Genomic DNA, 19,038 nt, shown 5'->3' on the forward strand with positions numbered 1-19,038 from the left:
GGTTGGTGACTAAGCTGCCAGCTCTTTTTTTCAGTCAGGTGAGAGCAAACGGACAGACTGACTTAGCCCTGCTTTCTCTAAGCTTTTGGATTTTTTTTTTTCTCCATGAAAGCCAAGTATTGATTTCTCCTTCTCCTGTCAGTTTTCTTTTTTTCCATCATCCTACCCAGAACCTAACAAACCTAAGGGACTTATAATGCATCAAATGGCTATGCAGTTCAAGATGTCCCTTTACTTGTCTTGGAACTTCATCTAGTTATGCCTTCCCCTCAACTACATCTCTTTTGGAAAGTGCTGGAAAACCAGGAAGGGCATAGCACCAGTATGCTATGGCCTGGGCAGTGGCAGCCCAGAGGCCTCAAGGGGGTGTGCAGTGGCCACCCTTTCCTGCTCTGCGCCCTGCTCACAGCTCCTGGCTTTTGGAGGAGGAAAAAAACTCTCCTCTCTGAGTGTCCTGAAGGATGTGATGAAGACATGGCATGCACTGGAAAGTAGAGCCTGTCCAGTAAGTAATAAATTCTGGAATCCTTTTCTTGGCCCCAAATTAAGTTGTTTCTATTAAAAAAAGCTATCCCAGTCACTGGTGCTTATTACAGGAGCATGTGAATAAAATCTTTCCCTCCATGACTCTCACCACTGGTGTGGTTGCTCTGTGGTGAATAGTAAGTCTCTGCCTAGGTTGCTTATCTTAAAATAATGATACGAAGCTGAGCAGCAATGTATATTAAGTGTCCGGTATATGGTCTTGCTTCCCACTGGAGTCTCTGCCTGGTATGTCGAGGTGATCATCTTCAGTTCCCTTTTCCTAAATCATCTGTAAAGAGCTATTAATTTAAAATAACATTTCTTTCCTTATTTATTTGCCTACTCAAATGAAGTATGCATCTAATTTCATGCTTGTTCCATTTGAAATAGGACAGCCTATTCCAAGTCCAGACTTTATTCCAAGTTCATACCAACAAAAGAAAGGTCTGGAACTATATATTGAACCTCTGATTTTTGGAGGAAAAAAAAAATAACAAAAACCAACCCACCAACCAAAGAAAAACCCAAAAAGAAACCAACCACACAACCCAGCTTAAATTTATACAGGTGTCAACTCAGTTCAACTTGGCTAACTTTTAAATTATTTTTTATTTTACATTTGGTGCTTGTATAACTGATCTGCCATCCTTATATCATTACACTGTATCCTCCTTTGAAGTGCAAATGAAAATTGTTTCCTCTCATACAATAGTTGCTTTATATAGTTTTCTTAAGTCAGATCCAAAATTCAAGAATGAGAGATGATATTGGAGAGGCATTATATAAAAGGCTCATCACTCAGTCAATGCCAAGTATTTTAAAAAAAATGACAAAGAAATATATAGCAAATGACTAAAGTTGAATTTGGGTTTGCATGGCATTGCTTTGTTGTTAACCTAAAAATCTGAATTTATTATATAATTGGTGGAATTCACAGCCTTTAAAATAATAGCTATCATTAATCTTTTGATGTGTACACCTCCTTGGCAAAAATACAAAAATCTCTTTCGTATTTGGATTCTGTTCTTAGTTTCTAGGTGAGGTATAAAAATACGAGCTAGTAACCTAAAGGTTAAAATGAGAACACTCTAATTAAAATGCACACAAAAATGCTGAATACAGAAAAAAATAAATACACTTTTGAGGCAGAAAAGATAAATGTTTGAGCATCTGAAAGTCAAAATCTCTTTTAAAGTATTATTCAGCAATATAACGTGGCCATGCAGGTATCAGTTTTTACATTATTAGAACAGGTCTAATAGTCTTGCTGTTACCGTTTGGGCAAGTGTGTAATGAAACCAGGCAAGCTTTTTTCTAAATCCTCTGAGAAAGGATATATTTTAATATCAAGATAAGTTTCTCGAGCTCTTCTTTCTGATTATATTGAAAGAATTATTAAAAAAAATTACATATATTTTGCTAAAACAGCATTTTATCTCTTTTTACCTTACAGCTAGTAAAATGATACAGACTAAATGAAAAGACGGCATCTTAAGCTGAGAGAAACCATTATCTATGCTACATTAAGGATTAATCAACCAGAAATGCAAGATATTACACTGGACACAGCTGATGCCATGTGTTATTTTTGTTTGCAGAAAAAAATTCTATATTTCAAGAAGAACATTAAGAACAGATGAATTCAAAAACTGTGACAATCTGTGAAAAAGAATAAAATACTTTTACTGTAGTCAAGAAAGCAGAAGTTAAAATTTACATCTCATGTATTTTTCTTCCAAGTTTTAAAGGAAATAAACAAATGGCAGTCTGTCCAAAGAAGCTGCTTCAAAATAATTAATGAATGTTCACTGAAGGTCCAAAAAAAAAAAAAAAAGGTCAAAACTTTCCAGGATAGTTGTCTTAACGTATGAAAAGCTGCTTTTTCAAAAAGCTTGGCTTCCTTTTCACACGAAAGATTCTTTAATTTGAGTTCAAATCTTTCTCCTGGTATCTCCTAAGTTCTTGATTACGGGGATAGATCAGGAAGCTAAATGCAAAAGTAGATTATGGTGTATAGTTACAGATATAACAGTGCACATGTGCTGTATCCTTCAAAAAATGAGAAGCTATATATATATATAAATTAGAATCAGAAATATTCAATAAACTATGGCTGTATGCCAGGGTATGTTAAATGTAGGAGCTCCTCAAGCACCTCCTTTACTGGGGGGTATCCACATATTTAAACGCCTAGAAAGTTTGTGGCATCAGTCTCTGTAATTAAGGCATATTATGGGCAAACAGTTCAGTATGATGAAAAATAGATTCTAGGTAAAAAGTTTGAGAAATTTTGTAGATTATCTTTTCTGCTTTACAGAAAAGTACTGACACAGGATTGCCTTGAAAGGTACCAGCTTGACCCAGTTTGAATCATCAGAAAAAGCCCATGTTTAACTAGACTTCAGGTTCTTACATGAAGGTTGGAGTCAGCTGCTGTTCCTTGTGAGCCCACACTACTCGCTCTGTGTTCCCCAAAGGCCTCATCTTTCAATGGTGTAAAACACTGTTGCCGAACTGCAGGAATTTACACCGTGTAAAGAACTGGTTTTTCTGTTTTCCATAACCTGCCTTAAAGATAATATTTTAAGCTTAGTATTTCACATATTGATGTATTTACTTCATTATTTTTTTCATTAAAGTATGTGCGTCTATAGAGTTCAGTGTTCAGCTGTAAGTCTTAATAGGTAGCCTATGGAGTACAAAGTTGGTTTTAAATTAGGTCTTGCTATAAACAAGTGCATACGCACCTAGAATGCTCTAATGCATTTTCTTTGCCCTTTTGGTAAATGATGTTTGCTAACCTGCACATTGTTTATAGGTTCTTGATATTCTGTTTCCAGGAAATGAACACTTAATGCCTGAATAATTGTCTGTACCTTCACAGCTCCTAAGCAATGCTACACTTAGAAATACATCATGCTATGACTCCTACTGATTCACACATTATCTGCCAAGGATGCTGTGAAACACTTTTAAGTAAAAGATCAAAGGGAAAAGGAGAGGGAGAGAAAACCTAAAATGAAACAACTAAGCCCAGTTACATGTACAAAGATTCGGTGAGGTCTGGGCACAGTACATTTTAAAATTTTGCAATTATTGTAAGGGTGGTATGTCAGTTATTTTGATAAGCATGCATACATTCCTTTTGAGGCTATAGCAGAGCTTGACAATAGCTGTGTAGCAATCACATGCCTCTTGGTCCTGTCAGTTTATTTTTTGTTTATAATCTGGTGGTAACATTTCTGTATTTTAACTTTTATGCATATTCTCTCCTTTGCCTTATCCTCCAGGAAATAAATGATGTGGATGTGCAGGAGCTGGTGAGAAGGTCAATTGGAAGGTTAACAATTATTCGACAGACGTTTCCAGTACCCCAGAACATAAGTCAGCGCTGTTTCCGTGGCAACCACAGAATATCTTCATCACTGTGTGATCCAAAGGACCCTTTCTCCCAAAGCATGGAGGTAGTTCATATACCAGTCTATTCCCCACCTGGGAACTGTCTTTCTAGATAAGTTCAAGGTTTTTCCCCAGGGACTTAGGGTAATTTTTAATGTTTATTTTTCATATACTCTCTGACATGTAGTTTAATGGCTCATGGCACAACATGGAAATACTTTGGTGGGGGGGTGAGTGTGACTGATGGACCAGAACTTGCCCACTCCACAGCACTTGAGAAAAACGTCCCAAAAAGCCACCTGGTCTCCAGGGAGTGGTATAGTTGTTTTGTTGCCCTGCTAAACTTTACTTTTTGTCAACTCACCAAGAAGAATTTCCTCCCCATAGCTGTATCCTGAGTTCCCATGCTTCTCTAAGCCTCAAACATGTTGTCAATAGGAAAGCCTTCCCGGGGAATACCCATGTCATCTGTTTCAAGTGTCTTGGTGTACGCACCTAAATCTATGCCTATCTTCCAAAAAGGCCTTATTTTCAGGGTTGTTAATTACAAATCACAGTTAAACTATATGAGCCTTTCTACCACATGAAATCAGCAACAGGATCATGGTCACTGTCCTCCTGACTTCACATAGTTTTTCCAAAAGCAAGTCCTCTCTCTCTCGTATATCTGGTTAGGCTTTGTCATGGCAAAGCTATGGCAAATCAGGAGTGTGAAATTGGCTTAAGGTGTCCATTTTACTTGGGGTTTTTTGTGTGGTCGTTTATGAAGTTGTGGAAAAATGACTGCAATGGCAGCGGTGCAGGAGCGTATCTGACTTAGCAGCAAAGTCAGCAGTCATCTTCTGATGCTGAAAGAAAATGAGAGAAAACCATGGGAGAGAAATAGGGAGGAGCTGAAGAGTACCCTTGCTTGAAATGAAAATATGTAAGGGGAAAAGTGTGGTTGGTCCTGCCCTGTTTCAAGTTTGCTGTAAGAGTCTTTGCCTCACTAATTGTTCACAAAACAGCCAGTAAACACTATTGATGACATTAAAAGCTTTGGCCATAGCACACTGCACAGTGACCCTATCAGAGTTCTTAAACAGGGCTGTGTAAGGTTGATAGATGAACAGGATATCTCTAGAGGCTATTTAAGAACTACGAAAAATCTTTAGGCTGCGCCATTCTGTTATGGCAGCATGGTCCTAGGGGGAACTTTGGTAGTCTATGGATAATGTGTGAAAACTGAGGGTGTGATTATGTGCAGCTGCCAGAGATTGCAAAGAGCAGTTTTCATGAAAAAAGTTACTAACTAGAGCAAGACGGAAAACAAGAATCATGTATCGATGAGAGACTTCATGTTTTGATTTATTTTCTCTTCAACTTCACTTTCATTTCATTTTCACTTCAACGGTGAACTGACTTTAGGAAAGAAAAGTTATAGAAATCAAAGTTTATTCTCTGCAAATTGGCAACTTCCATTTAAAGTGTTAGATTGGACCTTATACCTTAACCTGTCCTCCTTGATCAACCTGTAGCTTGGAAAGCTGTAATATTTTTATTGAAAGCTTTTGTAACATTTCAGTTCAAAGGGCTGACGGAAGCTTGACTGATTTAAGTGTCCTGCACAGCTTTTTTCATGCTTTCCCTGAGATGGCTGCACTTCATTAGTAACTGAGTGAGACAATACTAAAAAAAATGAAAGGGACAAAAACTCTGACACAGTTTCCCCTGTGTCTTCATATGATGCACAGACCTTCGAGTAGCTGTGGGGTTTGTTTGCTGTTTCTTTGTTCTCCCTAACAATATTATAAATTAACTTCAATTCCAGCAGGGAGTTGGAACAATTTATAAATTGAAATTTCAAATGCTTTTTTAAATGCCATTGAAGTGTGACTAATCAGAAATATTCTCTGGAACTTATATAGGGTGGGTTTCTTGATTTATTTTTTTTTCTGAATTACTCCCCCTAAAGTCTGTGTGAATAATTAATTTTTTCAGCATCTTAATTAAAACATTGAAAACTATTTTGGTGAAGATCTCTCATTGTGTCTCTAGGGTTGTCCTAGTTGAAACAACAACTTCTGTAAACTCATCCCATTTTGAAGGAAGGAAGTTAAAAACTGGATTCACAGAAGTATTTAGTACCATAACCCTTTTGTGTAAAAACTATGTGCAGTAGTCTAGGTATGCATAAAACAAACACTGTTAATCCAGATTAATCTCTCCTACTTCATCTGGTTGCTAAATACCTTTCTTCTACACTCTGGAACAAAAAAATCACATCTGAATTTTGCATTGCATCAACAAGAGGTTAAGCAGTTAGATACTGCTTGGTAATGCAGATGTCCAGCTGTTAGTCTAAGAGACTTGGAATAAATAAAGGATCAGTAATGGGTACCAGGCAATGCATTAAATGTCACAGTAAATTTATGTGGGAGATGAATAAAAGTGTAAAGTGACTTTGATAACAGCCCCACTCTGTCCATCGGGACAGATCCTGATGAAACATACTTCTGATAGTGACAGGGAAGGGTGATTTTGAGAAGCAGAAATTAATCATAGTGTCTTTATCATTGCATTATCAGTGACTGACTGCTGTAAATCTTAAGATGAACTGTTAGTGAGGGAATAACAATGCTTAATAATTGCTGAACTCTGTTCTCCTGAGCCCTCTTAGTACTTGATGAAGGCCCAGCTATATTACTCTTAGATTAGTGAGCACATCCTTCCTCATGATCTGTGACAACAGGTCTTCTACTCCTATGATATTGGGTATGGAAGCTACCTTGAAAGTGATGTCATTTTGTTGGGAAATGACGACTTGGCATCTGTAGCCCTTCATGTACCACTTTAATTGCATTAGTGACCTTATTGTCTCTGCTCTCTAGAGGTTTGGGGTATTTTCCTTTGGTGAAGGCTTATGTAAAATAAACTTGCCTCATGGCATAGAAATAATTCCTTCTCTCCCCCTGAAACAAATGTCCCTGTGGAGCTGACTTCTTCAGGGAAGTATGGTTTTAGCTGAAATGCTTTGAATTCTTTGTAGGTTTACAATACACAGACAAATCATCCAAGTTATTTTAAAAATGCTTAGTTAATCTGAACCCAGATCCTCAATCCATGCTTTTAATCCTGTTATGCATAGTGAGGCCTGGCCTGTGCATCTGGAGAAAGTTAGTTCCTGGGTGAATACTGAAATGGAATTATTCACAGTCACTGGAGTCACAGGAGAAGCTCGAGTGAGAATAAAGAAGCATCTTCCAGAAAGAGGGAGTGAAGGATCATTGTCACCTAAAGAAAATGGGAAATAAGGATCAGAAGTTCTCTGTGTTTGTGGTACTAACAATGTAGAGTTGTAAAGGCAATAGAGGATGTCAGGAGTTGATCAGGAGGGAAAGCAGAAGACCATTAGATCTCCTTCAATAAATTGGGGAAGGCAAAATGCCCCAGGTAATTCTGTCAAGGTAAGGAGAAAGACGACCTCTTTCCTGGATGCTAGGCAGGGAATGAGTCTGTCACAAAACCTTCCTGTGAGAACTGTACAGAGCAGATTGCAGATGACACAGGCAAAGCCAGCATAAAGATGGAATTTACATAAGAAAATAAAAATATAAAAACCAGATTATATGGAAGGGAGTAATTAGGCAGGAAGAGAGGCTATTATTTTTTTCTTCTTTTTTTTTTTTTAAGGTGATGTGTGGATTTGCCAATCAATGTCTTGTATCTTGAGCAGTATTGTGCTTCCTTGGCATACACACCCCACCCCCCACCCCCACCCCCAGTAGCTGCAGGACTTTCCCAGGCTTTGGATATTTTTAAGACGTAGAATAAGGGCATTCTCCAAGAAGTCGGCATACTTTCCCATTGTAAGCTTCCTTCTTCTTTTAAGGTTTTGAGCAGACCATCTGTATAGAGAAACCCTTACTCAGAGCAGTCAACATATTCCACAAACCTGGGAAATATCTTTTGGCTTCTCTTTGACTGATGGAGAAAAAAAAACAGCAGCCTTGCCTCAGTGAGCAAATTGCTGCTGGCTAATTTGTTTTCAGGCACTAGGAATGCTCTACAACTCCCTTCATAGTGCAGCTGGGGAAGCTGAGTTTCCCTCAATAACTTCAGGCCCCATGGCTTCAAATGATGAACAGGTTATCTAAAAATAATATTCCCAAAGGTCTTTTTCATTTCCGAACATCATTTCCTTTCCTGAGAACCTCTGTTCAGGAGAGCTGAGGTTTCTCTTTATGATACTGCTAGTAACTTCAATGTTCCTGCCATCTGAGAACAGAAATGACTGAAATAAAGATATAGTGTAAATTACTTGTTTCAGAAGCATTCATGAATTCTGAGCGTCTCTTCTTTTACATTGAATTGTATCTTTTACATCTGACTTTGTACTGTCTGCGTTTAAAAGTACATATATAGAAATAGTACATGGGTAAGTGGAACTGGCACGCAAGTAATTTCTTTTCTTGAGTTCAAGTGTTCTCTCTTTGATGCCAAACTGGAACTTCCTCACACTGTATGTGTGTAGCTGTGCTCACAGTGAAACATATACACATTTACTCAGTAAGAGTTTCATTCTGCAAGAAATTAACAGCCATTGCCAAATACTTTGATAGGAAACACTATAAATTGCAGAATCAACGTGCAACTGCACACTGAGAAAGATTTCATCGGGACATATTTCACTCCAGAAATTGCCTTAATCAGAATTGACTGCAAAAATCAGGAACAAAATCCACACTGAAATGATTTATTTCAAATTTTCAGAGTTTCTGTTTTTCAAAAGACCAAAACAATCCTGAAGAGAGTTTGATGGTGTCCAAATATCTGGTGACTGAAAAATTAAAAGTTTCAGGCAACTGGTTAAAAGTAGATGAAAGTCTGTTTACATTCACAAGTGGAGTTGTGCCAGTGATTGGGCTACCTGTACTTCACATGTACAAACAAAGTACGGGTAGTAGTGCTTTGTAGTGTAGTTTGTTGCTGCAAAACACTTGTAGTGTGACAGTCCCTAGCTGCAGTTTCTACCAGAGCCGAAGATTTGACTGTTTGACTTTTACAGTTTCTTCTTAATACCAAGTAAGTAATTTAATTACCAGAGGATTATGGGTGAGGCAAAACAAATGATAAATTCTGGCGGCTGGCAGGAGACCACAAATAATAATGCTAATACTCCCTTTTTAATGTCTTTGCAGATTTCAAACCTGTATATATACGACACTGTCCTCTTGCTGGCAAACGCCTTTCACAAGAAGCTGGAGGACAGGAAGTGGCACAGCATGGCCAGCCTTACCTGCATCAGGAAGAACTCTAAACCCTGGCAAGGAGGACGATCCATGTTGGAAACCATCAAGAAGGTACCTTTTCCCCATATTAACTCATCTTTGATTTCTAAAATGCTTGCATTAGGCAGTATTTCCTTCTGAGGTGTGTACTGTTCTTGTCAGTACCAGCAGTGTTTCTCAAAGCAATAGTTTTGATATATTTACAGTTTTGCAATAAAAACAGTCTTTAATTGTTTTTGTTTCTTTTTGATGTCATAATGAGCATATTTGAAATTAAGTCAATGAGTTTGTTTACCAAAACTACCAAAATACTAGAATTTTCAAGAACAAATAATATCCAGTTGAAAAGTGTCATCGATTAGGAGGTAAAGCAGATGAATTTACTATTTTATTTGTAAAAGAAAAAAAAAAGCCTCCAGAATTACACTTGAGTAACGTTCTGTGTAATTTGCTGTTGCACTGCTGTTGACATTAATATAGTGAAATAATAGAAATGAGAGTGAGGAAAACCCTAACTCCTGTGGTTTATATCCTACTATTGCAGAGCTGTTCCCTATAACAGTCTCTACTTTATCCAGTGTTAAGCTCTCACTGCTTCCATGTGATTATTATTTCATACCTTAATCATGCTTCTGCCCAAGACACTTTTCCTGTTCTTCAGTCTTTAAAGTTATTTTTTGTAGCTATTCTCTTTCTACATGATGTTTACAGCCTCTGCATACTTAAAGATAATTATCACAGCCTTCCTGGTCAGTATTTAGTCAAAATACGCATGGGTTGGTAGTTTACCCTTCCCTGAAAGTTATTCAGTTCAGTCTTCTTATATTATTGATGTCTTTCATAATACTGCCTTCTCATTTGTCTGCATGTACTTCCTGGTAATGTACACTTATGTTTAAAGTGTTGGCAGTGCCTCCATTGTAAATACAAAAAAAAACCCAGGAGAGAGGGGAAAAAAAACAAAAGTGCTTTATTTATGGCTTTCATTAAAAGGACATAAAAAATGATTTAAAATATAATCTTGTTTCAAGAAGTTGCTGTTCTGCATTAGGTCTTTAACTACACCAGAAATTATGATGATGCAGGCAAAACGTAATGCTCCTTTGAACACTGCTTATTTTTTCCCCAGTCCCGGGTCAATCTGCATTAGCTCCAAAATAACAGTTTAAGGCTTTCTTTGGTGGCTGTCCCCAATTTCCATTCTAGTAGTTTACAGTCATGAGACTGCAAGGATCATCCAGGACACACTTCTTATTTCAGGGGCAGGATGTGGCTGTAAGAGAGTTTAAACTGTATTGCTTTTAACTTACCAGAGCAATTTCAAATTCACATTTGGCAGTCCTGGGTATTTTAAAGTGTGTTTCAGGCAAGGCAGATTCTTGCATTTTGTAAATACTATTGCACACTTTTTCATTACTAAACTAAAAGCTGTTTCTACTTACTCAAATTCAGATAGAGTGCCTGAGCTGGAAACATCAAAATACCCACTTCCCATTTGGAATTAGAATTTACAATCTGAGCTGGAGTTTCAGGCAGAGTCTGGTAGCCCTACTAGCATCTCTAAATTTAGAAGTTCTCCACCATGGGAAGGGCTGCTGACTGTTTTTCATTATGATTATTTGTTTGCTTGTGTTGTTTGTGGATGTGAGACTGATCCAGTTCTCCTACATAAATATCCTTTGTGCTGTTTCTTACTATCATCTCCTCCCTTTGCATCTGAAACAGAATTTATTCCATTCTTTGACATGTGGTCCTAGCTATCCAGTTTATCTTCTTCCAATTCTCACCTCCCAAAATGATGTGATTAAGAAAACAAACTCCTGCGACCTTTCACAGAGTGCTGCACTGTGTTGAAGATCAATTTATATAGCTCTTAACCCTAAAACATGAAGAGAAATGGCCAGGAGAAATATGAAAACATTCAAGAAGGCAGGAGCAAGGGGAAATTCCAAGGTTGTGGTTAGCTTGCTAGAAATTAATCAAACGCCAAGGAAATTTCTGACACGTGCAGCTAACCGGGTTTGCATCCTGCTTTTGGGGTTCTCTGCTATTTGTATGAGATGGCTTTGATAAGAAGCCATTTTATTGGCATAAATTGAATAATCCAAATACTCCTTATACTGCATTATGCTGACAGAGATGAATTTCTAGAAGTAACATGCTAAAATTGAAAGTCAAAATTTAATCCAAAATGAAATACAGAAGATTCCTCTGTGTGTGTATGTCTGTACCATTTCAATCCCTAGGCAGATAAAAGCTAAAGATTGCAGCTGAGAGCTGGAATTGCACAAGAAAAAGGAATTCTGCTTCAGTTTTGTGGTCTACCTTCTCTTTTGTTTCACTAAGATACTTATGTAGAAGAACTTCAGGATCACAGCTAGGTTTTTTTGAAATTAAAAAGTTGACATTGATGAATGTCTGTTGAGGTATCAGAAAAGCAATAAAATTATTAAAAATAGTGAAAGGAAAAAATAAAAAACAATCTCTTTTCTTGAGACTGCTTCCATTTTAAATCTTGTTTTTTTCTATTTAAACACCTTTTCTCTCCTGTTGTCTTGGAACGTCCTCTAAATCCAACTGAAAAAGTTTTTCCCAAAAATATAGCAGTTTTCTTCAATTTTGAAAGAAAACAGGAACAAGTTACCGTGTGGTATTTAAAAAGTTTGAATAAAAGGTTCTGAGTTTTAATTTTGAAATCACCACTGTTCCAAAGATGTAGTGTATAATGGAATAACATAAGAAGGTATTGTTATAGTTCAGAGTGAAGGAACATTCTGAGATCTCTTAAATGCTCCTGGAAAAAGAACTTCCATCCTCTGCACAACTTTAACTCAACGACCTGTGTCACACAGCTGGAATTACCATCTTGTCCCAGACTGTCTCTCAGTGTAGTTTTGGTGGGCGTCACATTGTAGCCAAGTACAGTGCTGGTGATGGGAAAAGTGTTAAGGCAGAGATGCCCAATTCCAGCCTACCTGCCTTAGAAAAGGTCTAGCAACTGAAGTAGCTCTTCTCCTGGCAGCACCAAAACGGAGGTGAAGTTGCCATCTACTGCTGCATACAATTGAGATCTTGTTGCTAAAAAAGCACAAAAAAACTAGTTCTAGATGAAGCTTTTCTAGAAGAAAAATCAGAGAATCACAGAACGGTAGGGGTTGGAAGGGATCTCTGGAGATCATCTTGTCCAACCCTCCTGCTTGAGCAGGCACACCCAGAGCAGGGGGCACAGGATCGTGTCCAGGTGGGTTTTGAATGTCTCCAGGGAAGGAGACTCCACAGCGTCCCTGGGCAGCCTGTTCCACTGCTCTTGGCACCCTGTCTTCTAGAATCAGAAATCCAGAAACAAGAATGCCTGGCAGTGTTTTAGCTGCAGAGAGAATCCCTCTTTGATTTATGGAGGGGAAATCAAGAAAAGGGATGGGAAACCTCTATAAGCTCCACACTGAAGGAGGTAAGAGAAAGGGATGCTGATGTTCTACCTGCAGCAGCACTTATTAAAAATTGGAGCATTCTAGTGGTAAACAAATTAATATCTTTATTACTAATGAGCTAACAGGGAACTGTAAGGAATGAGGGGGAATTAGAGTTTCAAATATTTCTTGAGATGGCAAAATAGCTGTCTGAATCATTCCCTATTGTCTTTTGTTACTTTTCACTGTTGAACATTTGATTCCTGCACTGTTATTTCTACACACAACTCCAAAAGCTTTTTTTTTATTTTCCCCTGTGTGAATTCCGCTGATTGGACAAAGTCTAAAACCCAAACTTTTTAAGCACACTACAATTATTAAAATCTAATATCTGTGTCTACCCATTCTGGAACTGAATAAATAGTTAAATTAGTCAGGAAATACAATACTTCTAATTAATTTGGCCAGCTCTAGCAATTAGTTCTAAATTCATGTCTGTAATAGGAACTATCCCCAAATACTTGCTCACTTGTTTGGTTCTCAGTAAAGCTATTTCACAGTGAGAGAAAGAAGTATTACTAGAAAATTATTCTGCTGTGGGAAAAATTAATCTTCCCGAATAGCCTGTAAGTAGGATTATATGGGGGATCAACTCAGAAAAATGATATCAAGTTACTGCATATATCTTCTCTCACACTTACCTGATCTCTTCCCAGTCACATTTGTTTAGCTCACTGACAAACAGCAAATTTTTAATGCTAGCAGCAATGTAAAGCCTATTCGTTTGTGGAAAATGAGCTGTACCTTGTGCTGTTTCATGAATCATGCGTAGAATTGTCAACTAGTTCTTGTCTCAGAAATGTCAGTGATGTTCAGTGGTGACGTGTGGAAAAAGACGCCAAATTGTTTTTCAGGCAGTAGATTAGGCCCTCTCTGCTAGCAGCTAAAAGTGGTGTGTTGAGTTGAAAACTCAACAATGTTTTCAATATCAGATTTTTAAAGAATAAAATGTGAAATTTCTATTTAATGCTTATAGCATTTTTTTCTGCCTGTAACCACAGTTTTCTCCTTAATTGCAAAATAGTTTCTGTCTGCACATAACCATATTTTGAAAAAAAAGAGGAAGCTTGAACAGGAACTATGAGAGCAAGTACAATATTTTATAACTGATGATTGGCAAGCTGACATTCCCAAGTGAGGTCCTGACTGCTGGGTAAATAGCGCTTTCTTCAGGGACTTACAGTATAGTAGTGCCTAAGCATATATAAACCGTAGTTTATCTTGCCAGCCTAGACAGGACTCAAGTGGGCTTTAACTATATTGCCAGGTTTTATAAGAGCCCTGCAAAGCTCAGAGCAGTGATCAGAAATGTAAGTAAAACATTTTTGTCCTAACAACTGACTTTTCACTCTTCAGTTCTATGTGTGTTGGGATATTACATAGTCGCAGCTCAAACTTAGAGGAATTTGAGATAGCAGACAATAAATCTGTCTTCATTTTTCACCAAATAACATTGTTTCTGTAAGTTAAATGGAATGAGAAATTTCTTTGACTCTTACCCATTATTGTAATTAATGCTAAAATAACTTGGAAAAATCTCATCAGGAAGTTACTGGATCAGTTGCTGCCATACAGATGGCAATTTTCTCTGTGATCTCCTTCCACCATGCATTAGTGGAGGGATAAAACACATGTCATAAATCAAGTAATTGTTTTAGGGGGATACACACTGTGAAAGACTACACAGAAAAAACTGGAGCAGTGTCCTGAAACTCTTCCCAGGCAATACACTGTCTCACTCCATCAGCCCTGAGCAAGAAAATAGGCCCATGTAAGCCTTGTAAAAATGCTGTGTGGGAGCGTGAGGACTAGGAGAGACAAGTAACAGGATTGCCTGGCCTGCAGGTCCAGCATGGTAAGTCCCAGTAGGGAGGAGGCGTAAGGACTTCAAAAAGGTTTCCTGTCAGATTTAGTGTTGGTGGTGGTATTATATGGGCGGTTCTTCACTGTGTTGTCTTTCTGCCTCTGCTCTTTCCAATCCAGGAGCATTCCCATCTAACCAGAGCTCCTCTTACGCTATTTGCAGTTGTACACAGTCTAGGAAAGAAAGCTCTAATTAAAGACACTCTTACATGAGAAATTTTCAAAGCATGATAAAATTGCCAGAAGAGATGAATGAGGAAAAATTGTTGTTATGGTTACCACTGGGTTTCAGACAAATAAAAATAACTAACAGACTTACAGTTTATATCTTGTGCCAACAGTTACAGCCGTTTAAAAGTCACGGTAAATAAATTTATACAATGGTTTTGGATAGAGATTCAATTCCAAAATATAGTAGGTATGTCTGCTAACCTGTACTATATGTTAGGGGCTGTGAATTTCGATGGAATCCTGTGTTTTCTTAAAAAGTGGATTTCATTACTTCACAGAATCACAGAATGGTAAGGGTTGGAAGGGACCTCTTGAGATCACCTTGTCCAACCCCCCTGCTTGAGCAGGCACACCCAGAGCAAGGTGCACAGGAACACGTCCAGGTGGGTTTTGAATGTCTCCAGGGAAGGAGACTCCACAACCTCCCTGGGCAGCCTGTGCCCCTGCTCTGGCACCCTCACAGGAAAGGAGTTTTTCTCATGTTTAGGTGGCACTTCCTCTGTTCCAACTCGTGCCCATTGCCCCTTGGCCTGTCATTGGGCACTACTGAAGAGTCTAGTCCCATTGTCCTGACACCTACCCTTTAGATATTTATAGGTATTGATGAAGTCCCCCCTCAGTCTTCTCTTCTCCAGGCTGAACAAACCCTAATATCTCAGCCCTTCCTCATAAGGGAGATGCTCCTGTCCCCTGATCATCTTCATAGCTCTCTGCTGGAGTTGCTCAAGCAGTTCCATGTCCTTCTTAAACTGGAGGGCCTAAAACTGGACACAGCACTCCAAATGTGGCCTCACGAGGGCAGAGTAGAGGGGGAGGATAACCTCCCTCGACCTGCTGGCCACACTCCTTTCAATGCAGCCCAGGATAACATTGGCCTTCTTGGCCACAAGGGCACAGTGCTGGCTCAGGGTCAGCTTCTTGTCCACCAGCACTCCCAGGTCCTTCTCAACAGAGCCGCTTTCCAGTAGTTCAGCTGGTACAGGCCGGGGGCTGTTCAGTTGTGACTGAGATGAAATACTTCTTCAAATTATTTTTTTTCATAATTGCTCAAATAAGGACAAAGGTTTAAATAAAAAATATTACTACCATTTTAAATTGCCATCTCAACTCTCAAAAAATCATTTCTATTTTAGACATGATTCTATCTTCATGTTGTATAAATTATTGGGAGTACTCTCAATTTGGAAAATAAAGTCACTTTAATTTTCTGTTTTTTGAAAGTTCCTAATTTAAAGCTATTTTGCCACAAAATAAGAAAAAAAGGAAACCACTTTCTGCTGTACAGCACATTTATGTTAACAGATTTTTTGTTGTTGAATTTTTCCTTTCTTTTATCATTTTGTTCCAGAGTTTTCCCTTTCTTTCTCCAGACCTTGCTTGTGGCTCACTTGAAGTCATGGTACAGCTCAGCTGGTCTGTAACAGTTTAATTAATTTGCATACTTTACCTACCTCAGACCCACAGGTTTAATTCACGTTGTGGGGGGGAAAAGTTTTAGGAAGTATTATAGGAAATAAAAGCAGTATGTGGTAAGGGGTTAGAGTGGTGCAGGATTAGGAAGGAGTGTATACTGTCAGGGAGGGCAAGTCATGCAGATGGAGGCTTTTGGGGGTCAGATGGGGTTCCCAAGCCTTGCAGACCTGTGCTGCTTTGCAGGCATTTCTACATCACATGTACCGTGAAATTCAGGCTTAATTAACCAAAAAGCCAGATGAGACTGTATGAGAAAAAAGGTGTATGGAACAGGTTTTTATTTCTGGTTCATGAATAGGATGTGGTTAAATTTAAGTTAGCAGAAAAGGTTTATATTTGTGAAACTCAGTTATTTACTTAAGGGTATGTTCAAATGATTTTTCAGGTAAACACAAGCCTATTCTCTCTTTACTTTGAATCATCCAGAGGTGTGCCAACCCCAGTCTAGAAGCCATGAAGGTGTGGTTATTAAAGGATTGTGCTCAAGCTAATAAGTAACCTCAGTATCATGCTAACCATAGCAACATGCATCAAAATTGCCTGGCTGGCTCTCACTGAGGGCGAAATGACCTGGAGTCTTCCTGAAAAACTGTGCAGATGTACCCTTAATCAGGATATTGTTTTCTGCTCTTTTTAAAAATTTTTATTCTAATATCTCATCCAAAAAGTAAATATTATGAAAAGAATTTTAAAAGATTAAGGTATTATCTTATTTTTAACTGAAAGTGGCACTTCATGAAATATTTATGTGTTATTCCCTGAAAATACTCATGTCTGGTAGTCTCTAGTAAGTTTTAAAGGTCTTATCTCAATGATCAACTTTCTTATTTTTATTATAATCATATTAATATTTTACAAAAGGATGACCAAATTTTGTTAGTTCATACTAATCTGCAATGGAGATGCAAATCTTGTATTCCTTCCTGGATTTTTTCTGAAGTGAAGGTGTGAGAATAGAGCTTTTAAAATCATGATTCAGCAAGGCTCGTGCTTAGCTAGGTAGCGTATATATTGCAAGAGTTTATTTTCCAGTTTTTTTCAGTTCAAATAATGAGGTTCTTAACTGGAATAGCAATCCCAACTGCAAAATTCCTGCCTTATGTTTTGAAGAAAAGCTATGCATTTTCATATGGTTTTACACCAGAGGCAGATTCTTTTCCTTGTGCATACTTAAAATACTGTTCAAGTTTTTTGGAGGAAGTGGGTTAAACATGTGATTTTCCCTGAATCTGGAAACTGAAGAAATTTTTTAAGTCTAAAGGTTTTCATTGTACGTATTTCATGTGGTTATGTTGATTTTACAGTTCAGGTCATCACAGTTCTTATACAAAGATAAAATGTGTGTCATGTTGAATTAACAGTGGAATATATTTTGAGTATTGTTGTGGCATGTATAGCCCTTTCAACTCTGATTCTTTATAGTAAATATTCACTGTTTCATCTTTAGTATTTTAACCCCTTCTGACAAAAATGTAAGAAAGTAAAAGCAAGCTTGAAAATATGCTGCATTGCTGCTCATCTCGTGCATTCTTAGTAGTAGAGTAGAGTTGTGGACGAAAACAGAAAAATTGCTATATTCAGCTAAACAAGCTCCTCTTCATTTGTGCTGCGCTCAAAAAACACCTAACTTGATCCAAAACTCAACCTGATCTTACATGGAAATCTCTTCTGGGTGAGAAACATTTGGGGGGAAAAGCAAAAATAAACAAAACTATTTTTTGTGCGATTTGTCTTTTTTGTCTTTTTTAAATTGGGCTAGAATGTCTATACCTATATGCTGATTATTCTTCTGTGAAGAGCTTAAATGATGCAGGAACAATTTAGGCCTCAGGATTTTTAGGGAAATAGGGTCTTTGGAAAACTGTCCTGCTTCTGGTAGTTCTGTATGTACTCTACATAGTTAGTGCACAAATCCTTTGGAGAAATAAAAGGTTATCATAATTGGCTATCTTCTGAGTTTTCACTCCATTCTTCTTTTTTTCCAATAGGGTGGAGTGAATGGCTTGACTGGAGAACTGGAATTTGCAGAAAATGGGGGGAATCCCAATGTGCATTTTGAAATTTTGGGGACAAATTATGGAGAAGATCTTGGCAGAGGCATCCGCAAGGTGAGGCTACATATATTCAAACAAGAGATTATTTTTACTGATTTTTTTTAAGTCTTTCTTGTGTTCCACATTAATAGAAAAGTATTTGATGGCAGATACCGCGTTGTTGTGTGTTGTTAAGAGGAGTAAGAAATGGGACATAAGTCTTGAACTTGCAGATACCCATCTATTTTATTATTGCAAAGAGACCTTGCAGTAGGTTGTGTTGATCAAGGTGTTGTTTGTAATACAGACCGTGTTACGCTGCTGGTGGACTGTCCCAAAAGACCAGTGAAAGCTGTTGCTTTGTAATCCTTGCAACCCTTTTCCAAAATAGCAAATTTTACACTGAATTATGTTTAGGCATCCAGATTGACACTTGATACTTATGGTCAAAGTGGGATGCTGCAACTGTTAAATGTTTAAAATTCATAGGTAGAGAAAAAGGAAATCTGTTGTAACATAGACAAAATGTCTGTCATCACTTGACTTTGAGAAATAAGCACACAATATTTTTAGTAGAAATTAAATTTAGAATAAGGTAATGTTATGCATTCAGCTGCCAGACACAGTCCAAATACTTGGACTTAGATTGTTTCAGGAAATGGCGTACATCTCGAGCAAAATTACTTTTTCTTGGTATTTCAGTTTTGCTAGTCTGTAAAAATAAATTTAAAAGTCCTGTGTAAAGAATGGTAGAAGCAGGTCTCTATTTGCAAT

At 37.8% G+C, this 19,038-nt stretch overlaps 1 protein-coding gene across 1 annotated transcript in view; it reads left to right on the forward strand.

The window, feature by feature from the left end:
• GRID2 (glutamate ionotropic receptor delta type subunit 2) overlaps positions 1-19,038 on the forward strand; it is a 743,546-nt gene that overhangs the window by 507,870 nt on the left and 216,638 nt on the right. Inside the window, exons 6-8 of the mRNA XM_064449954.1 lie at positions 3,816-3,989; positions 9,105-9,266; positions 18,220-18,339. Of these exons, the coding sequence (XP_064306024.1) occupies positions 3,816-3,989; positions 9,105-9,266; positions 18,220-18,339 (456 nt within the window). The remainder of the gene's footprint in view (positions 1-3,815; positions 3,990-9,104; positions 9,267-18,219; positions 18,340-19,038) is intronic.

This window comes from Phalacrocorax carbo, chromosome 4 (assembly GCF_963921805.1).
Source record: "Phalacrocorax carbo chromosome 4, bPhaCar2.1, whole genome shotgun sequence".
In the NCBI taxonomy this organism is placed as follows: Eukaryota; Metazoa; Chordata; class Aves; order Suliformes; family Phalacrocoracidae; genus Phalacrocorax; species Phalacrocorax carbo.